At 61.5% G+C, this 21,834-nt stretch overlaps 1 protein-coding gene across 7 annotated transcripts in view; it reads left to right on the top strand.

Annotated features, from left to right (window-relative positions):
• LOC101963847 (putative RNA-binding protein 19) overlaps window positions 1-21,834 on the top strand; it is a 114,626-nt gene that overhangs the window by 56,391 nt on the left and 36,401 nt on the right. For all 7 annotated transcript variants that reach the window (XR_013434699.1, XR_013434700.1, XR_013434698.1 and 4 more), the window contains exon 22: window positions 15,157-15,262. Coding sequence is in view for 4 of the 7 variants with exons in the window: in XM_078039081.1 (XP_077895207.1) it covers window positions 15,157-15,262 (106 nt within the window). In the remaining 3 variants the exon portion in view is untranslated. The remainder of the gene's footprint in view (window positions 1-15,156; window positions 15,263-21,834) is intronic.

Genomic DNA, 21,834 nt, shown 5'->3' with positions numbered 1-21,834 from the left:
AGGCTCCGAGGTTCCGAGTGGGGTGCCGATGGCATGGGCCATCTAGGGCATCTGGGGGGAACGCTGCTGCCCAGTAAACCCAGGAGTATTCCTGGTCATTGCAACAACCAAAACTGGCCCCACAGGTCCCCCCCGGGCAGTGCCACCCTGTAAGACCTGCCACCTTTATTTATTTTTTCCTCCAGGGAGACTGTTTTAAATGCCAGGCCGAGTTCCCAGGCATCCCTTATTATGTGTAAGTGAAAGCCCCCTCAAGTGGAATCTTACCTCCACTTAAGAGACAGAGAAGAGAAGCTTACAGAGGTGACGTCCCTGTTGGTGGCTGATCCCCCGGGGAGCCCTTGTTTCCTTATCTGTCATGGGGACCCGATGCCAGTCCTGCAGTTCCACACATGTCTCGTGTGCAAGTGAAGGAGGTCTGACCAGGGGAGGTGTTGGCACGAGGAAGTTGTGACGGTGTCGTACCTGGAAGAGCTCAAACCCTCGTGCGTAGTGAAAAGCTGTGGTCACCTTCCGTGGGCTTAGCTGCCATGGTGTCGGGGACTTGGTAGATTGAGGCTCAGTGTGGGCTGATATCTGGGGTTACAGAGCGGAGGCAGATGTCCTTGGACTGACGCGGTGGGCGCTGCTTGTCGTGTCACTGAACACGCTGGGGACATGACATGGTTGCAAACCCAGTCTTCTGTCACGGTCGGGTCTTACAGCAGGCCTCCAGCCTGACAGGGTTGCCAGAGGTTCTCCCCCCACCCATATTTGTCACCTGTCCCTGTCAGGGAGAGTCCCGTCTCCATGGCACGTCCTCTGTGCACTGCCCTGCTCCGCCCTGGTGTGCAGATATTCTCAGAACTGGTCAGCCGTGGGCAGTGAACTTGGGAAGCTGGGTTTCTTGGCCCTTTGTACACACGCCTCTTGTAAAATCCTCAGTTCCCAACAAAGACACGAGGCTGCGGGTTCCATTGAGAGTGGTGACCTGTCCTTTAAACCGTCACGTCTCAGCACCATGCCTGGCACTTAGTAGGTGGGCAGGGAAAATGAGTGCCGTGGTATGGATCTGAAGTGGCCCCAAGGGCCCCTGTGTTACAGGCGAGGTCCCCAAGCCATGGCCCCAGGTGAGGAGGTGGTGGAAACCCTGAGGGGTAGGGCCTCGGGTGTGTGCCCTCCAAGGCGCCGTGGCACCCTGCCTCCCTGTGGGATGAGTGCCTTTGTCCACCACGTGTGTCACCCAGAAGCCTCCGACTGAAGCCTCCCAACCTGGGAGCCAAAGTGAACCACTCCCTCTGCACTGGTCGCTCCCAAGGGCACCCCTGCTTGACCTGGCTATGCTCCTCGGTGGCTCTCCTGAGTCCCCCCAAGCCTGCGTCTTGTTCAGGATGCACCACGGCCAGGACCCTTCCCTCCTCCAGGTCCCGTCTGAGATGCCTGGGCCTACAGGGGAACCTCCCAGCCTCCCGGGAGCCTGCCCCTCCTTCCGCCTCATAAAGGCCAGTTTGAGAAGCGGACTTATAATCTCCCCGTGGAAGGAGAAGCAGAGGGTTCTGAAAAAGCTGCTTCTGTGAGCGCTGGCCAGGCATGCCCAGGACCCAGCTGGACCAGAGCTGGTGACCTGCGTCCTGGGAGGCCAGAGGCTCAAACCAGACAGACCTGGGTCCAGATCCCTGCTCAGCCCTGCTGGGCGCATGGCCCTGTTGGCTGCCGGCCTGGGGTGCTTTGTCTCCTGGGTGACGTGGGGGCACCCGACCCTCCTGGTGGTGGAGGACTGAGGTCAGGATCAGTCAGGCTGTTGAGACGCTGGCTCTGCCATCTCCAGTGCTGACCTCAGGCACACTTGTGCCTGCCTCGTGCATCTGTCGTGAGAGCCGAGGTGAGTCTCAGCCCAGTGACATGGGGACCAGAGGGGTTGTTCCTTCCCGTTTTTTTTAAGTCAGTTTTATTATGTGTTTGCTAAACTGAGAGTGGCTTCGCTGAACAGGAAAGGGACCTTCTGCCCGCCCTCCTGCAGCAACGCAGCTGGCCGGCCCGGCAGGCGCCCCTCCTGGTGGCCCTCTCTCCTGGGGCGCTGCCTGAGCTGGACAGCACCCCCTCCTATGCTGGCTCCATCCAGAACAGCAACGCGGTCACCATTTGGTGGCTTTTACAGCCTCAGGAGCCTCATTGACCCCCAGGTACATGACACCCTGGGAGGGTGAGGCCGAGGGGCCTGGCGAGGCTCTCTGTGGGCCTCCCTAAGTGCCCACCTCTCCCCAGTGCCCCCTAAGTACCCGATTAGGGGAAAGTGACCGCTCAGGAGTGAGGAGCTGAGGCCACCTGGGTTCCAGGGTTCCTCGAGCAGGATCAGGACACAGGGTGTTGGGCAGGCGGGCGGGGTCGGTGCATTTCCCCGGGGTCCAGTGGGAGCGAGCAGCAAGAAGATGAGCTAGGATGGGGTGGACATGGTTTCTGCAAGGCCAGGAGAGAATGCTCCGCTTCGTGGCCACATGGCCTCTGTCCCAGATGCTCTGCCACCGCCGCCCAGAGCAGCCACAGACAGAAAGAGGCCTTTGTAAAATTTTATGTGCCTGGCATACTGAGTGGGACAACTTGGCCTCGGTTTGCCAGCCCTGGTCTGAGAGCGGCTCGCTCCTTCTCACTCCTCCTTGTGTGAGATGGTAGTCACCACTGTGGTGCTGACCGTGTGAGCAGAGGAGCTGGGCCAGGCAGAGCCCAGGAGATGCCGCCCCCTGCCACGTGGGTACCCGCCCCACCCCCTTCAGTGGCCCACGCGCCTGCCCGTGTTCCCTCTGGGCCAGTTGTGCTGAGCGCATCCAGAGCGTGGACACCACGGTCCTCCTCCCAGATGGGCAGGCCGAGGCCGAGCGAGACAAGGTGGCTGGCTGTCCCTCCTGTAGGCCACTGGCCCGGTGTGTTCCCAGCCAGTGGTGTCAGGCTGGGCCCCACTGCCAGAGCAGTGCCTCCCATGGAGGTCCCAGGCACCACATCTGGGCCAGAGCTTCTGTCCAGGGTGCTCGAGCCCCACCAGGGCCATGAGGGACCCGCTCGCTGCTGACCTTCCCTGCGCTCCACCTCAGTACCTTGGTCTCCATACCCCAAGCCCTACCTGGCCCCAAGTGGGTTTTCTGTCAAAAACGAGGCCCCACCTGTGTAGCCATGGCCACCCTGGCCATCCAGGGGGTGCCCTCTCCTCCTCTTCCAGCCCCTGGGGTCCCAGGGCCGCACTCCTCTGTCCCACGACCCAGACTGCCACAGGCCGGGTGGAAGAGCCCTTTGCTTTCTGCTCTGCTGACCGTGCAGCCCCAGACCCTGTTTTCCTCTGGGGTCATTGAATTCAGTCCTGCGTCGGTTGGTTTGGCCACAAACAAATGGCCCACCCCACAAATCCATCTCCACCTCTCCACACACCTTAGGCCTGGCCAGCCATCCCCAGCCCTGCTTGTTTTATTGTTGTTTTCCTTCCCAGACTTTCAAAAATAACATTTGTCCCCACCAGGGAGGGCTGCCCTCCGCCCGCCGCCTTGGCAGGCTCAGCAGCATGAATCACGCTGCGCGCCGCCCGGAGAGCCCCCAGGAGGGCCTCCAGGCCTTCCCTGACCGCTCAGCAGCAGGCTGGCTCTCTGGAAGCTCAAGGGTCACAGCCTCCCAGGCACCTGAGACAGCCCCCAGTCTGCATCCCACGGGGCTGGAAAAGCAGCCACCCCTGTCCTGGGACTTCCCCCCAAGATCCGGAGGCCGTGAGTCTTTCCCAGCCGTAAGCAGAGCCTGGGGGGCTGCATGCTCTCCTAACGGCAGCCATTGGCAGGAGCCAGCTCCTCAGAGGCTGCCTCCGTGTGTCCTCCTCTCCTCTCCCACCTCCGCCACCGCTTGCCTGGCAGCTCCCAGTGGCTGGCAGCTCCCACCAGACCAAGGCGTGAGTTCAAGGACAGAAAGCAGTGACTTGCTCACTGGCACAAAGTAGGGAGCCAGGGACTTCTCCAGCCCCGACCTTGGAGGAGACCCCTTGGTGCCTCCCCAAGAGGCTCTGGGCCCCACGGAGGCAGGAGACAGCACACCCAGCGCAGCGTGCCAGGCACAGCGCCCCCTCCCTGCGCCCCACGCCTGTCTCTGGCCTTGAGGACCTGGGCCTGAGGGACCAGGAAAGACCAGCAGCCTTCGGTCGCTCTGTCCATCCATGCTGACAGGTGTTCTCAACGCACCTGCCGCGTGCCAGGCACCGTGGGCTCTGTTTTGGGCACTGGCCCTGCAGTAGCCCAGGGGAGATGTACGATGGGTGATAGGGCGAGGGCATCAAGGGAGAAGCAGAGAGGACAGCGTAGACAATGTCCTGTGCTGGTGGCTGCCTGAGGGGGTGACCTCTGCCTATGCTCCTCAGTTCGAGTCTCCCAGCCTGGGGCAGGGGTGTGGCCCTGGCTCTGGCACAGGCAGCCCTGCTGTCCCCACCGTGTCTCATCTCCCACCACTGAAGGACACATTCCCCCATGAGTGACTTGTCACTTCTGCTGCTAGGCCTCAGTCCCCACTGACAACAGCAACCGTTCAGTGGAAATCTCCCTAGTGTGCTCAGTGCCCTTCCTGCCTGTGCAGAGACACCTGGCCAGGCTGCAGGACAGGCGCGTTGAGGTGGCCCCTGCGTCCCTGGACTGATGTCCCTGGGCTGCCAGGCTTTCCCAGGTACCTTCATATTGTGTTTTGGGGTTAGTTTTCTTTTCTTTTTTTTTTTTTTTTTTTTTTTTTGGGTCTAATTTAGTGGTCAGCAGTCTCCAGCTTATGTGCCAATCACCTGGTTTTACAAATGGAGTTTTATTGGCACACGGCCAGGTCCATTCATGTACATAGTGCCTCTGGCCACTGTCCTGCTGCGGTGGCAGCGCTGAGCAGTTGCAAAGCCAAAACTCTCTGCAGTCTCACTCTTTATGGAAAAGCGTGTGCCTCAGTCTTCTAGTGGCTGCCGGTCACCCCTTCTTGAAGCTTTCCACCGCCTGCCATATTAACCTGCCTCAGGGACCAGGAACTGGGCTTTCGCCTGGGGTGGGCAGGGTCAGGGCTTCCCTGCAAGGGACAGGCAAAAGTTGGTGTGGGACTTGGTGTGGGGTCACCCTTTCTGTCCTTCCGGGTTACTTTGCTCCCAGGGGTGGCAATGGCCACACATGGGCAGGCAGTGGGAGCTCATGAGATGACAGTATGACTTCCTTGCTCCACGGCCTGCCCCCTGGGTTCTGGGAAGCCCTGCAGACTGGTCTGGATGCTGGGGTGTCATTTGCTGTGCTGCAGAGAGGACAGCACCTCAGCAGGTGCGTGCTGCTGTCAGGACTCCCTGGGCTCCCAGGTGCCTTCCTCCTGAAGAGGAAGTGCAAGGTGGTGTCAGTGCCTGCCCACACGTGTCCTTCAAGATCCCTGCAATGCATACCTGTGATCCCAGTGCCTTGGGAGGCTGGGGCAGGAGGATCACAAGTTCAAAGCCAGCCTCAGCACTTAGCGAGGCCCTAGCAGCTCAGTGAGACCCTGTTTCTAAATAAAACTCCAAAGGGCTAGGGCTTGGCTCAGTGGTGGAGGGCCCCAGGGTTCAACCCTGGTACCAAAAAAACAAACTCTACAACGCTCTGTATGCTTCCTAGAGTGCTCTCGGCCTCTGTAGCTCTGGTTGCTTCCCTTCCCATCCTCCTCACTCATCTACAGGCCAGCTGGACTCCCTGGTTGGGAAGACCCATGCCCTTAGCTAGAGTCAGGACGGGCCGTGCCTAGTTCAGGGGTGAGGCCCACGGGGAGCAGCGTGGTACCATAGTGACGTGAGGTCCACGTTCAAGTTTTGTGCATTGAAATGGATCCCAAAGAGGAGAAATGGAGGAGCCCTTTGTCTTTGTGCCAGGCAGAGAGTGGGAGCCCAGCAGAGCTTGCCGATTCCTGGAGGCAGTGTGGCCGTCCTAATCCAGCCTTCCGGGGGAGCCTGGCTGAGGCTGAGATGTGGGGGCCGGGGGCAGGCGCCCCGCTGTTTGGGCCAAACTGGACGGTCTCCATGCAGCCACCTGCTGATCTGGGGGGAGCTCACCCCATTTCTCCTGCCACCCACCACATGGTTCCACATTTCTGGGACGTGCTTCGTGGCAGCAACCCCCAGGACAGTCTAATGCGTGTCGGGACCTTCGGGTGTGGGGGTGTGGAGCGGCCTTGGGCCCAGGGGCTCAGCCCTCAGAGGTTCTCCCAGGGGCAGCAGAGACAGGGGATGGGCCAAGCAGCGGGAAGCACAATGGAGACAGTTGTAGCCACAGCTGGTGACATCTCAGTCTTTCGTGGTCCCTGGGATTGTCCTGGAGGTGCCATGCATAGTGGAGACAACAGGAAGTGGCCCATCTGCCACGATGAGGCCCCAAGCTGGTTAAGCTAACAAGAAAGGGGCCAAGTTTTCTCACCTTTCCTTGTCATCTCTGTCCTTCCTCCTCCCAGACACTTGTGGTGGGTAACAACACCAAAGGGCGCCGGGGTGTTTCTGAACGGCCACCTCTGCCGGCCACGTTCTTGCAACGGCCCCATTAGCCTGAACCATCCGCTTTAATTTCTTGTGATGGGATCAGCCCTGCTGGAGGCACCCGAAGATGGGCAGTGCAGGGGACAGCGTGGGTCTCACTGACTCAAGCTACAGAGGTGAACCAACAAGATAGGGCGCCCAGGGGTCTCCGTCTGCCCTAGGAAAAGCAAGGGAGCTGGAGCTGTTCCCAGACCTGGCTCAGCCCTGAGTTGGGCCACGGTGTGCCTCCTGGAGACAGTTCCTACTAATCATAGGACATGTGTGTGAGATGAAGAGCTGTCCCCTCTGCAGCAGGCCAGATATCACGTCGCTGCATTGGCCCTCTTGAGCCGTGTCCCTCTTCTATCTCAGCTCCTCCCCTGGAGGTCACCAGGAAAGGTCACCTGTGCCCAGCAGAAGGACCTGGGAGGTGTCACTTGCTCGGCACCAGGACCTTTCCAGGGTTAAGGGCATTAGTCACAACAGTGCCCACTAACATGACTCCTGACAGGGGACAGAGGCTGGGCGCAGTGAGGTGACAATTCCCCTTTCACAGGTGATTGAAACTGAGCCTCTGAGGGGTGGCAGCAGCTGGGTTGCCTGCAGACTCTGGGGATTTTGGTGCTGCCGGGACTCGCCCCTCAGGGTCAGAACCAGACTCCTGCAAAAGCCACCCACACCAAGACCTGTTTGCATGTTGTGCGTGCCTGCCAGAATGGCCATCTATCTTCTTCCTACCTCCCACGTGCCCCAAGCTGGGTCCCAGGGCCTGTGGTACCCTGAGAGGTGTTGGGAGTTCTGGGCAGTGGGGCTCTGCGGCCAGCCGAGCTTGAGGAGAGCTGCGTCTCCTCTCGCTGCTCCAGGGGGACCCTAGCTGCTCACAGCCAGAAGGACTGATGAGGGCGGCAGGGACATGCGCAGAGCCTGACGTCAGCCATGCTGACCGCTTCCCAGGTGGTCAGCCAACTCTCTTCAGGGAGGGCCTGAGAAGCACTGGTTTAAAAGATTTTGATTTTCAAAACCCACTGTTTACACTCGTCTTCACAGAAAGGCAGCGCTCGGCTTCAGCAGACAGTGCTCAGCCTTCACTGCTGCTGGACCCTCTGCCCGGGCTGGGCTCTTCCCCTGGAGTACAGGATGTGGCGCGCCGGAGTCACCACCCAGCAGCCTGCACCTGGCAGACCTATTAAGCAGCCTAAGCTGTGGCTTTTCTATGCACCAAATGGGCCCCGGCCTCCCTCCCGATGGCTGGGGACGGCTTGAGAGTGTGCTTGGGTACACCTGGCACGGTGCCTACCCAACATGTGCCCTCAGGGAGCCAAAGGGCAGCTCCAGAAAAGGTCCTCAGCAGAGCCAGTCGGCAGCAGGGGAGGGTATTAGGGTTTCCATTTCTGTTCAGGTTTTTATCTCATCCTTTAAATCTGCTAATTCTAAACATTTAAAGATGTGAGTAGACAGGGAGCCAGCTGCACGCACACGGGACGTTTGTGAAAGCGTCTGCCTTGGGGAGCCACGCGCCCTGAGCAGCCTCACCGGGAGGGCACCCAGCCGCGCGGGAAACGGAGGCCACTGGCTCTCAGCCAACCCCACAGGGCCCCCCATTGTCCTTGCCAGCACAGAGCTTGGTGCCGGCTCACTGGGTTTGCTCTGGGGTATTTGCCAGGTGCATGCAGGGTCCACAGACCCCAGACCACACTGTCCCTGCTGTGCGAGCCAGGCCCGGCCACAGAGGTGTGAGCGCCGTGCAGAAGGTCTCTGTGGCAGGGCCCTGCGTGTCCTCATGGAGCTTAGAACCCCTGAGAAGCCACATGAGAATGGAACTTGGTCATGGAGGTGGCAGGTAGCTTCTTGTGTTTGGTGACACCGTGTTTTGATGGCATGGTTCTTGGTGACCTTCTGAGGTCTCTCCAGAAGGAGGCTGGGTTGCAGGCGGCTTCTGAAAAGGGGCTGCTCCAGAGCCCCTGTGGCCCCTGCCCATCCTGGAGAAGCAGTGGCCCTTGAGGCTGGCCCTCAGTTGGGGCCTGTTGCCACCCCAGAGCTGCTGATGCAGAGCAGCAGGGTTGGAGTGGCACGTCTCAGATGAGCTCCTGGGTACTGTTCATGCTGTTGGCTTGTCCCCTGCATGTCCCTGCCCTGTCCCCCTCGGCTCACCTCATCTTCCCTCAGGCCTTGGAGCCTAGGCCTTGGAGCCTCGACCTTGGACAAGGCCAGCCTCTCGCTGCTCTGGCACAACCCAGTGTCCTTCCACACTCTGTTCTTTCTCTGTTGTCCCTGGGGCTGGGGTCTGAACCCAGGGGCTCTGTACTAGGGAGCTGAGCTACATCCCAACCCTTTGTATTTTAGGGTCTCTCTCCAAGTTGTTTGGGGCCTCACTAAGTTGCTATGGCTGGCCTCAAACTTGTGATTCTTCTGCCTCAGCTTCCGAGTCACTGGGATCACAGGCATGCACCACTGTGCACATCTGTCTTTCTCTTGACCCAGAACTGCCCCAGGGTCACCCAACTGGTGCTGGACAGAGCCAAGCAAGGAGCCTCGCCTTCCAGTGCCAGGTCCCCTCCACCAGAGCCTCAGTCTGTCTGAAACACGGCCCCGGCTCCGATTCAGAGATGCTGTTTCACTCTCACCCCTGGGACTTCTCATCTAGAAAACAAGAGGGTCACGCTTGCCTGGCAAGGACTCCGGGAAAGGCTATTGAGGGAAGCTGAACACTGTCCTCTGCGCCGCTCTCTCACTTTCCCAGAAACCAGGCCGTTTTCAGCCTCCAAGAAGCAAAGGTGAGAGGGAACATGGCTGAAGGTGGCCAGGTGGCCCTGTGCAGAGCTCTTCCTGGCACGAGCAGTGGGTGAAGGAGGACTGAGCCTCACAGGGGCTCTTCCCAGGAGGGGGCAAGCAGGACCAGGGCAGGGGCCGCCTCTTTAACGGGGCTGTCAGCGGCCCTGTGCACACCTGGCCAGGGCTGTGTGCATGGGCCACATCCTCTGCCACCAGACGGGCACGGTTCTCAGCTCCTGGTGAAAGCTCGAGGGGGCCCCTTTATTCTTGCTGCGATTTGCTCTGACTGGAGGAGTAAAGGCAGGCACTTTGGGGAAGTCCTGGTAGCAGCTTGTGGGTCACATCCGTGAGAGAGCATCCTCCTTGGCACAGGTCTGGACAGCCTGCCCCCTAGTGTGACCCTGCCTGCTCCATAGCGCGTGGCCTGATGAGGCGATGCACAGAGAACGGGGACCCGATGCTTTGGGAGAACCCCAGGCCCGGCTCCATGACAAGGAAAGTCCGAGAGTATCTGAGAGCCGGGTAGCCCCGGGTGCCACGGCCACAGCAGTAGAGGAGCCCTGCCGTCAGCGAGGTCCTCTCTATGGCAAAAGGAGGGGGAAATTCGCTCAGGCAGCCATCACACATGACAAGGTGGCTGGCGGGATGGAGGCAGCTTGGAGTGGCAACGAGCTGTCCCTGGGGTGCCCCTGCAAGGAGGCCCCAGTCACGTGCAGAGCAGGTCAAGGGCCCCGAGGAGGAGGATCACCGTGGTCCTCGCAGTGAGAGGGGAGGGAGCAAGGTGGCAGAGAAGAAGGCAGGGCACTTCAGGTACCACCGCATCCCAAGAGACAAGTTCGAGATCACCAAGGGTGCAGGAGGCCTGGGAGCCGGGCAGCCTGAGTGGTGACTGGCCCAAGTGTAGGAGGCCCAGGTAGCACAGCCCTTGGAGTCCATGGTGGGGATGAGGGCGGCAGAAGCTACCTGCTGGGGTGAAGGGGTGGGTTTGCCTCCAGGTGTCCCATTGGCCTGTCTCCCTGCCTGCCCCAACCAGGCCCCAAGCCGCATAGGGGCTCCGTAAGGAAAGGGGGCCCCAAGACAGGACGCTGCCAAGGGCCAGCTTACCGCTTCCATTACCCAGGGGAGCTTTCTATTGACTCACGAGTTCTCGGGGACAGGGAGTGGCCAGCAAGGGTCAGGAACCCTCCACTCCAGACCCTGGCAGTGGGATTGGGGGCACCCGGGTCCTCGAGCGTGTCTGGCCAGCAGCTCTCCCCCAGATGCAGGGTCCCTGGGGACCAGTCTAGGCAGTGACCCTCCGTTGACTTTGTCCTGGCACCTGGCACGCTTGGGCAGCATCTATAAACCTAAGGAGCAGGTGCACGGGCCCGGGGACAGCCACTCACCTTGGGCCCAGCTCTGCTCACTGCTGCACGTGGTCCTCGGGTGAGTCTGCACCCCTGAGACCAGTGGCAGCTCCCTGGTGATGTGGCTTCCTTCTGCCTTAGTTCTCTCCACCTGGAAATGGGCATGGTGCCACACTCAGGGGGGTCTAGTGCATAGCCACCGGGCACTGGCCCACACAGGGCTCAGGGGACAAGCCGGGCAGCCTGCGTGGTCGTGTCTGCCTCTGGTGTGCTGGGAGATGGCGGCCATGGCATACTTGAAGGGCTTTTAATGCCTGGAGGTCTGGCTGGGGTTTCTCCCCTGCGGCCTGTTCCTTACCCCACCTCCCTGCCCTGCCTTGGGTGGACCAGACTTGTTCCGCAGCAGTGCCTTGGCGCAGGTGGGGAGCGGGCACCCGCAACCCACGTGGCTCGCACTCAGCTGGCTCAGGTTCTGCCAGCAGATCCAGCGGGAGATCAGGACGCCTGTCCTGAGTCAGGGCCCAGGCTCCTTAGGATGCGCCCCTGCTCAGTGCCACATGCACGCGGGGAGAGGCAGTTGGGCCTGCCTGGCACCTGCCTGCTTGGCCTTCAGCAGCAGCAGAGCAGGGAAAGATGGTACAGCGGCTCTGAGGGCCCCCTCTTCCTGGTGCCTCCTTCCCAGCCCCTCGTTCCCTGGGGAGGGCACAGGTGATTCGGCCCTCTTCACTGGCACCTGGGCTGCAGGGCAGGTCAGGGCTGCAGCTTGCAGAGGGGAACCCACACCACTATGGCAGGGCACACATGCCTGTGTGGGCCTCGGGGCCTGTGTGCAAACACGTTATGCACAGCAGCTTTTTACCAGGCCCGGGCCCCTCCCACCCCACACACCCCACAAGAAATTAGGAACGTGGCAACAAACTCCAGTTGTCGCAGACCCACGAACCGCCACCAATCACGCGTCCCCGGCATGGCGGAGGGGGTGGTGTGCGCGTGGGGGAGTAATTGGTGAACCTGAGGTGAATGAAATAATTGGAAAAGTGAGGTGTGAGTTTGTTACCGAAGTGCGAGCGCAGAGGAGGGCTGGGGGAGGGAGGCCGTGTTTAAAGGCCCGGCCTGTCCTCTTCATTCACAGCTTCGGATACAGTAATTGCTATTTTGTGGTTTCTATTATCTTCACAGTGGGGAGCAGGCTGGCTGGGGAGGAGGCCGGGGGGGCCCTGCCAGGTCCCTCCCCCTGGGACCTGGCCCTGCCCAGCCTGTCCCCAGTGGTGGCCTTGGCCCTGGGAGGCAGGTTCCTGCAGAACTTCCTTCTAAAGCTCCTTCCGAGGGCTTGGGACCTGGCGTCAGGCCAGAGCCTCAGAATGGCCTGTGTTCGCGTCCCACTTCTCTCCCCAGAGCTAAAGGTGCCTCATCGATTTTTCTCCCTGACCTTTCTTCTCTCTTTTTAATTCTCTTTCGATATCTCTGTGATCATTAGCATTGGCCTTAGGATATCCCACATGGTCACACAAGTGCCCAGGGCCATTTGCTATCCCTGCGTTGTTCCAGGACAGGAGCGGTCCTGGGCTGCGGATCCCAGGTCCTAAGGATTTGGCCAACAGCCTTCTCTCTGGCCCTTGGTGTTTTTTGAAAACCAATAGGTAGTGTCACTCTTGTCTCCAGTTGCCCTTACCCTTGAAGATGGTATGTTTCAAAGACCAGCCCTGGCAGGCACTCCTTGATGGCTGGCACCGTGGCAGCAATGATGACATGCTGAAGCCTCAGTACATTTGGTGCTGAAGCCAGACATTTCTGGAAGTGTCTGCAGATTTCAAAAAGTTCCTTCTAAGATCTAACTTCAATCCTCCAGCTCTACCTTAGCCCGCTCCCTCTCGTCCTGTTAGTAGAAGAAAGAACCTGCTCACCAGAGCCACGTCCCTGAAGCTGCCAGGGTTTTCAGACACAGCTTCCATTGGCCTGCAGAGGGCCGTCTGGAAGCCCCAGGCCAGGGCTCCCTGAGGCCCCAGCTGAGTTCTATGGTGGACCCAGAGTGTTCCTCTGTCACAGTTCCCCCTGCCGAGCTCTGCAGCACCTCTTCCACTGGCCTCAGAAGCCTAGCTCTGCCAGCCTGTTCTCTCCACCTCTCACCCTCTCCAGACCCCCGGCTGCTTGCCATGCACAGGGCGTCCAGCTGCCACTGGGCTGCAGGGGGGCGGCGAGCGCCGCAGGCTCCCTCCTCCGCCCTCCCTTCTCCTTCTCTCCCTCTCTCCCTCTCCCTCCGTCTCTCCCTCAGTCTCTCTCTCTCTCTCCCACCTCTCCCTCTCTCTTTCCCTCTCCCTTCCCCCATTGCTCCCCTCTCCCCCTCCCTCTCTCTGTCCCTCCTCTCTCCCCTTCCCTTCCCCTGCCTATCTCCCTCCTTCCTTCCTCCCCCCTCTCCCCCTCTGTATATCCCCCACTCCCCCCCTCTCTCTCTCTCTCTCTCTCTCTCTCTCTCTCTCTCTCTCTCACACACACACACACACACACACACACACACACACACACACACACACTCACAGTCTGGCTCATCAGAAACGAAGGCTGAGAGACCTGGGCAGAGGTTGAGGCTGCACAGGGCAGAAGGCTGTGGGCCCCGCGGGCACAAGTCGGGGTTGGCACCAGAGGGCTGAAGGCTCAGGCTGTCCCCCCTCTTGCCCCCTGGTGTTGGGCAATCTCTGAACTGTGGGGGGCTTTCCTAGCCCCCTCGTGGGCCTCCTGCTCATGTCAACCTGGCCAGGTCGGCTCCTGACAGTGGCTGGCAGGGTGGCCACACTGTCTGGCCCAGAGTCCAGGCCTGGACGCTCGTTCTCCAGTTCTGCCACCCTGGGGACGGGCTGCTGATGAGCATGTCTGCACGTGCCCCTCGTCCCCTGTCTGGGAGGGGAGGCTGCTCTCGCCTGTTGGCTGGCTCAGGTTGTCTCCAGGTGTCCCTGCGGAGCTTGCTGCAGATGCTATGTTTCCCACCATGCAGGGCTGACCTCCAGCCCTGGGGAGGCCGAAGACAGGTGTCCACCCTACAGCAAGCCCTGGCCTTGCAGGTGGCTTCCAGTCATGTCTTGGGGACATCAGAAAGGGCTGCTGTGAGCTAATGGGGACTATGGCTGGGTTGAGGGACCGGGCCCTCCAGTGCTGGACCCGCAGGCTTGCCCACAGACCCCAGTCCTGTGGCCACCACACATGTCATCCCTGGGGTCCCTGTGCCTCTCTGAAGAACTGGAGCCAGAGGGTCAGGTATCTGAAGGGGCCCAGCAGAGAACTCCTTACCAGCCCCATGCAAGGCACAGACCTGAGAGGCCGCCTGGCTGTCATGGGATACGTTGGCCTTTAGGTGGCAGGATAAAGCAGGTTTTGGGGACTGCACTGCTTGTTCTCCAGACTCACCTTCTTGTCCCACTTGCCTGGCCTGTGTCCCCAGCCCTCGCCCCCTCCAGAGGGACAGGAACCTCCTCACAGCGGGAAGATGGACAGGCTTCATTCTGGCTCCTCCTGTCCCCGGGAGGCTGGCCTCGTGTCCAGTGCCATTCCTCGTCTGCACAGAGGAGATGCCAGGAGGGGCCGGGCTCCGGGGAGCTGCGAGGAGACGTGCGGATTCATTTTGAGGCCTCATAAGGCAGCATCTGCATGCTGTCCTGCCGGCAGAAATCGGGCTGGCAGATGCCTGGTCATGCCGGCGGCCGCGGGTTAACACCTCAGATTCAGCTTATGTCGTTTGAGAAGGGCTGACAGCCTTCCCTGTGTTGGTCCCTGGTCGGTCTTTGGCCCTGAAGCATCCTGGACCGTTGGGGGCATGTGGGAGCCGGGGGCCGCGGGTGTGTGTAGATTTTCAAATGCGCCAGCCCTCTCTGCAGAGCCACGCGTTAAATATTTATCGGCAGCAATTTGTGCGTCTGTAGTTGATAAACGGACACTAGGAGGGGGCTGGGGGTGGGCAGGCGAGGAGAGGGCCAGGGAGACCCCGAGGAAGCTTGGTCCTTTTGTCCTGCATCTCTGGGGGGAGCAGGCCTCAGGGTTGGCGTGTCACCTGTGTGATCCCTGCGACAGGAGGGCCGTGTTCTCAGCAGATCGCTGCCTGGCTTTGGCTCACAGATATCAAAGGACAGCTCAGGGGAGGGGACGTGGTGTGGAGGAAGGAGCTTTGTGTCGATCCAGCGCAAGCTCTGAAGGCACCTCCTAGGTGCCAGTCCTGGGAGCCGCTGCTCCTGCTCACCTGCTCAGCCTGGGGCTCCCGTGCAGCCAGCTGGACCTGGACGTGGACCAGGCCCCACACCCAGAACCCGGGGCCTCTCTGGCCTGGCTACCCGAGCACAAGCCTGGGTCCCCCCGGGACTGGCTTCCCCGTCAGGAAGGGGAGGACGGGGCGCCCCAGCCGGCAGCTTCTTGGAGTGGAGCTGAAAATGACCTCCCCGTGTGAGCCACCCTGGGCCTGATGGGTGTGCCGCGTTTGCCTGGGCGCACGTGTGACCGTCCTCCAGCCACCCCGCCCTCTGCAGGCCCCTGTGCTCAGATCCCACCTGCTTCTGTCCACAGCACCTTTGGAGAGCTGAAGACGGTCCGCTTGCCCAAGAAGATGACCGGGACAGGCACGCACAGGGGCTTCGGCTTCGTGGACTTCCTCACAAAGCAGGATGCCAAGGTGAGACCCTGGGGAAGGCTCGAGGCCTCTTCAGTGCAGCGCACGCCACTCCCGAGCTTGTGTCCCTTTTCCTGACCGTGCTAATTCATGCTGCACTTCGGGAGGGAACGCTCTGGGTTTGCGTCTGTGACATGGGACAGGGCTGCTCCCTTGAACCCATACAGGAGCCTGGGCTGCGCATTTCCCAGGCCTCTGCACACCAGAGAGGGCTCTGCCATCTAGTTGTCCCCAAGATGGGCAATGTGCTGTGTGGAAAGGTGCTCAGAGAGAAGAGCAGAAGGTGCCAGGGGCGGCCCGTGGGGACACGTCTCCCCGTCAAGTTCACGCCCCAGCCAGGCTGTGGCTGGTGCTGGTTGTGCGTGGGAGGCAGCCCCGGTGGGCCCACATGCACACTGTGCGCGTCACTGTGGCCGTCCCACCAGGCTTGGTTGGCTGGTCAGAGGTTTGTGGTGCCGAGGACTCGACCCAGGGCCTCGCACGGGCTAGCAGGGCTCTGCCGCTGAGCCCAGCCCTGGCCTTCTGAAGTGGGGCCTCTGCTCCGAATTTGGGTACAAGTTGTCCCTGCTGTGGGTGCCGGGTTCTCACCTGCCACCAGCAGGCGTCCCCGCTGTGTCCTTGATCACTGTACCCTCAGCCTCGAGCTCCAGAAGAAAGGTGCCTGCAGGGCCATGGCCATGGACTTCTCTCTGGGAGCTCTGGCCTCAGACCCCTCGAGGTGAAGGGAAGCCGCAGGGAGGCTGTGCTGGTGGCCCTGTGCCCTCCGCCCTGGCGGGGAGTCTTTCAAGAAAGCAGGAACTTCTTGAATGCACCGCGGCATCACAAGGGTCCCAGTGAGGGGTCAGCTGGCATGGAGCCCAAGGTGCAGCTCCAGATCAGCCCCTGTAGGCCCTGGGAACACCCCGGAGGGTCCTGCCAGCCTTTATCCCCAAGTCTTGCACCAGGTGCCTGGGCTGTGACCATGCTCCTCTAGACGTATGCTCCTCCCTCCTGGGCTGGCGGTCTTTCCATGCCTCCCATCAGGGTCTGAGGTGCAGCCCTGCAGGCAGCAGGCCAGGGACAGCACGGGAGGCCGCAGAGGGCAGTTGTGCGGCCCGGCGGGATCACCGATGGCCGCACCCACCCTGCCTGAGGGCTGTGGGTGGGTTTCCTCCGTGGAGCCCAGCACTGGGCATAGGTGTGGCTCTACCGGCTGCTGGTACCAGGCGATTGGGCCTGGGAAACACCCCAGCAGGCTGTGGCCAGCACGGGAAGTTGACACACAAACCAGGAGGCCAGACTGCCAGTCAGTATCCCAGTGCTACGTCGCCGTCATGTGAACATGGGCCAGCGGCCGGCTTTGCGCCTCCTTCCCCTGTGGCGTGGTGGCAGTTCCTTGCAGAGTGGCCTGGGGCCTGGGTGCCGGGTGTTCCAGGAACAGGCCAGCCCAGCCTCCTGTTGGCCATGAGGGTGATGCAGGGGTGGCTACAACAGGATGACCCAGGGAGAGGCATGGGGAAGGGCAGGGAGCAAGACGCCCCCTTCTAGCCTGAGCTGGGGTCACCGTGACACGGCACTCGGGTCTGAAGGTGGCGGCTGCTCCCCACCATCCCTTCCCTGCCTCCATTCCTGGTTCCTGGAAGAAGGAGGGAGGCCCCCTGGCCCTTGGGGATGCCTTGTCCCACCCTCTCCTCCGCCAGTAGCTGCTTCTGACCTCCATGGGCCTGTAGCCCTTCCCTCCCTGCGCTGGCACAGGCCCTCACCATCCCAACAGCTAATGAGCCACTTCCAGAAAGTACCAGCCACAGGTCTTAAGAGACAGCCCCTCTGTCTGCCTCGTGGGGACAGCCACCTCACTCCTCCGTCCTCCCGGCCTGTCTGCAGCCCAGGCAGACACCCCACCCCGACCCAGGGACAGTGCTCTATAGTGGGCGAGTGACTCCTGCTCTGGATGCTCCGAACATCAGGCCAGCTCACGGGCATAGGCCTGAGGAAGGGCCCTCGGAGCCAGGTATCCTGTCACCTCCCGAGAGCAGCCTCCTGGCCCTGCCCGGGCCACACTGTCTGAGCTACCACCCAGCAGAAGCCCTGGGGCCAGTCCTGCTGCAGAAGCCCCGCCAGTGTGTAGGCCCTGACTGCATGCCCTCTGCAGCTTGCACGGCTTGGGTGCCCTTCGTGAGGGGCAGCAGGTGGTCACTGGGCATCTGCCACTTCTTATGTCAAGAGGCTGGTCCCAAGCGATCCTCCGACAGGGGGAGAGGATCAGAGAAGAGGGAAGGGAAGGACAAGCCAGGCCTTTCTTTCTTCCTCCATTACAGGCTCAGGGGACAGGGGCTTCTAAGAGGAATCCCAGTGGCCATTAGTGACCACTCAGCCAATGGGGACCTGGCTGGGAGCCCCAGTACAAGTGGGCACGTGGGCTGGAGCCGAGGCCATGGAGCTCTCAGGCTTGTCGGGGACCAGGGGTCAGCTCCAGGTCAGGGCTCCCATAGCAGCTGCCCGTCCACTCACCTGCCCCAGGCAAGTCCCACGGCGTCCCTTCCCCTCCACATCAGTCTCCACAGTGGCCCTGAGCAGGGGCTGCCTTTGTCATCCTTAAACAAGGAAAGGACTCTGGGTCCTCTGTCCCTTCTCCAGAGACCCAGTCCCACTTCATACACGAGGCGACTCAGATCTGTTGGCCCCTCCCCCATCAGGCATGCCCCAGACTGGACAGAACCCTGGGGAGGGGCCCCCTGAAGGCTGCAGGGGCAGAGCTCAGAGCACCCAGGCAGCTGGGAAAGACGGGGACAGACAGGCACCTGTGGGTGCCACCTCGGCACGAGACATGGCCCCTCACGCAGGGCACCTGGGACCCCAGGGGCGTCTCTCAGCAGCTCCCTCCTCCCCTGGGTCCTGCCCCGACTCCTGGGAGCGCGAGCCAAGCTCAGCCGCCCCGTGGAGCCTAGGGGCCGATGGGCAGCCCAGCCCCAGCCCACTGCTTGATCCCCTGGCACGGGCAGGCCCGGGCCATCCACCCTTGTCACAGGCTTGGTGACCAGAGCCCTTCCCGCAGGAAGCGGATGGCGAGCTGGCAGATCCTCCCAGCCTAGGACATCTTAGGAGCCCTGATGTCCCCAGGGGTGAATGCCAGTCCCCCGACAACACTGGTGTCAGCTAGACCTCCAGGTGTGAAGACCCAGCGTTTTTAAAGATCCTCCCCACGTCATGCCAGGGAGCAGGACACGGGGGCTGAGGGGCCGAGGGGGCATCACAGGATGCCCAGGACCCACCCGGACCTGAATGCAGGGGCCTCCCCAGGTCCTGGGCCACTGCTGCCCCCAGGCACGGGGAGGTCTCTAATGGAAAACACTGGCAGGCTTCCAGAGTCCTACATTTAGCAGGATAGGCTGGATACCACAAGCGTTTTAATCCTAGCAGGACTCGGGACGGGGCAGGAGGCCTCTGTGCCTGGAGACGCGAAGGCCCCGAGGCCTGCGTCCTGCTCACAGGCCCACAGCCAGGGCTCGCCAGCTGAGCACAATGGTCCCTCCCGCCTCGTATGTGGGGTCCCCTAACCCAGTGCCACCTCTTAGGGACACCTTGACAGAGAACAGAGGCTATCCCTGGGAGCATCTCTAAGAACAGCCTCTCCAGCCCCCAGAGAAGGGGTGGCATTCCTCATGCCTCCCTGCAGAGGCTCAACCTCCCTGCCTCCCCCTGGCCAAGCCTGAGGCCAGCCCAGGAACCAACCCACATGTACTAGGGCTCCCAGCCAGGTCCCCATTGGCTGAGTGGCCACCAGTGGCCACTGGGATTCCTCTTAGAAGCCCCCGTCCCCCAAGCGGTCATGGAGGAAGGAAGAAAGGGCCACGGGGAGGGCAGCCTGGGGAAGAGCGAGCTGCTCGCGGTTCCTCCTCCTCCCCGGCCGCGCCTTTGTACTTCTGCGGCTGCAGCTGTTTTTATTTGCCGCCGCTGCTGTTGTTTTAAAAGGTCTATTTTCACATGGAATGTTATCCAATTAGCAGAGCAATGTGTCGGCTTAAATAAACACGCGGGGGAGCCGAGCGCCATGGCGGCGGGCGCTGGCAGCCGCCTCTTCTCACTGTGGAAGACAGCGCGGCCGACTGTGGGGTCCTCCAGCTGGCGGCTCCCGCGCTCTCACCGTCCCCCCCCCAGCCAAGGGTGGGCACCGAGGGAGCCACAGGGGGCAGGCGTGGTGCCTGCCCCCGTCCAAGGGAGCTTGGAGCAGGCTTCTCCCAGCCCTGGTCACCTTGGAGTCCACTGTGGGAGGGAGATGGTTTGGGAGCCACAGGCTGGGGCCGGGCCTGTGGGTATCTGTCTCAGAAGCGCACTCTGCCACATGGTGTCATTTCTCAGAAGGGCCCATAGTCACTCTTTGTTGTGCACAGACCCCACAAACCAGGTGATATTTCTCCCTCCACGCAGCCCAGAAGCAGTTGGCAGGGTTTCAGGGTTGCTGAGAGGTGGCTCTCAGGACCTGGCGTGTGGGACACAGGGAATGGGTCTGTCCCGGAGCACCTACCATACTCACTGTGGGGGGCGACATTAGAACATCCCCCAGAAGTCGGTGGCCCTGGGCTGATCCTTAGCCAGCTCAGGGGCAGGTCACTGCTGGCTGGAGGCACGTTGGAGTGGCCTATGTTCGCTCAGGCTCTGCCAGGACAGCTCCCCAGGGAGCCGGAGGGGCCTGGAGGGCACCCTGGGCATCAGGACAGGATCCATGTTCGGCTCTGCCCAGGAGCCAGGCAGCCCTCGCAGACCTGTGGGACTGAAGTCCTGCTAAGGGCGTGCAGCAGGCTTTTGTTGCTGGGAGGAGGAGAGTGTCCCCAGGGAGGCTGTGGGAAGGTCAGGCCCGCAGCGCTGGCAGCTTCCGGGGCCTCCTGCTCTTCAAGGTGGCCGTAGTCCATCTGCACCGTCACCCCACACCACTGACGTCGTGGGGTTTGGACAAGGTGGCGGGAGACTTGGTTCCCCAGACCTGTGGGCCGTGCCCCACTCAGAGGACAGCCAAGGCCAGGATTTCTGGGCAGCTGTGGTCAGTGTGCCCAGGGGCTGCCGTTTTCCCAGGGCTCAAGTTGCTGCCTAGAGAGGAGCCCCACCTGCCCTCCAGGAGCTCAGGCGCCCAGGGAGTCAGGGTCCAGGATCAAGGTCAGAGCACACAAGCACGCACATGGCTGTAGTTCAAAGGCAGACAGGTGTGTGGGCCCAGTAGGGCTGAGGGACTCACCAGGGACCAGTGACAGTGGAGAACTGTCACCTCACTTAGGCAAAGGACGCTTGGAAGAAAGGTGAGGGCCAGAGGGAAGGAGTGCCCACCTCGTCCCACCTCTGAGCTGGGCCCCCATCACTTCACCTGAGCAGAAACCCGCGTGTATGAGCCCTGCTGTGGGGCCCAGGAGTCACCTCCTATGGGGGGGGAGGGTAGTTGGGAATGGCCAGCATCCGCTGTCAGAAAGCCACAGAAAGGGGCTCCCAGGGACAGGGTGGCCCCCCGTGGCCTTCTCTTTGCCGACAACTACAGACTCAGAGCTCCATCCTGGACCTTAGTCTTGCCCAGCAAACCAGCAGGGGCTCGGTCTCTCAATCCTGCAGCATGGGTCACAGTCCCTGTCCACAGTCGCACACGTTGGGTGCAGTGCCAGACCAGGGCTATGTGTCCAGTCAGGGTCCCAGACTCGCTCCCCAGTCCTGACGTGCTCCTGGCCTGTCCCATCTTGGCGGGCTGAGAGGCGAGGCTGCAAGGGAGCCAGCAAGAGACCCTCAGTGAGGAGAAGCCACGGTCCCTCTGGGTATTTATTTTCTGCGCACAGTGCACCACTGAGGTGGCAGGGACATAGCACCTACTCTGCAGGGGTGAAGGCCAGGCCTGGGAGCAGCTGCCGGGAGGAGGCCAGGTGTGCTGGGCGCTGGGCGGGCTTCTGCTACAGCCTGTGAGAGAAGGGTGGGGCCTTCCTGGTCCGCGGCAGGCGGCAGGTGTGTGCGTGGGGGCGGCTTCCAGGGCTTGAGCCAGGGGTGGGATGTGGAGCCACTGAAACCCAAGGAAGGAGGAAGCCAGCCTGTGTGGGCCCTGCGTGGGCCCGGCCCCTTCGTCCCTCCTTCACTGCGACGGAAGGACAGAGTCCTCTCTGAGCTGGGGCCGAGTGCTCGTAGTTCCTCAAAGCCAGGAGATGGTGACACCAGGAGAGCGTCAGCCCAGGGCGGGAGGCAGCCCAAGGGGTCCTCAGTGGGGCTGAGCCACAGGAGCCCCGAGCCCTGCAAGGGACCAAGGCTGCTGGGCACAGGCCACCCTCAGCTGACCCTAGGAAGGTAGGGACGGGGCCGTGGCCCAGTGGGCTCAGCCTAGGAGGAAGCAGCTGGCAGACCTGGCCTGTCACAGGGGACCTGCACTCCCTGGCCCTGCCTGGCACCTTCCTGTGCCTCGGTGTCCCCTGGAGCCTAGGCTGTCTTCTTCCTCCGTGCCCCCCCCACCCCTGCAAGCTGCCACCCAACACGTTCTCATTATGCTTCTTCAATGAAGCCCAGTCACTCTGGATTATCCAAGGCCAGATTTAGCCTGGAATCAGTGTCCTCCCCGCTGCCTGCAACATTTTGAG

The sequence above is a fragment of the Ictidomys tridecemlineatus genome, chromosome 2 (genome assembly GCF_052094955.1).
Source record: "Ictidomys tridecemlineatus isolate mIctTri1 chromosome 2, mIctTri1.hap1, whole genome shotgun sequence".
Lineage (NCBI taxonomy): Eukaryota > Metazoa > Chordata > Mammalia > Rodentia > Sciuridae > Ictidomys > Ictidomys tridecemlineatus.
The sequence above is the reverse complement of the archived record's forward strand: the minus strand, read 5'-3'. Positions and strand labels throughout refer to the sequence as shown.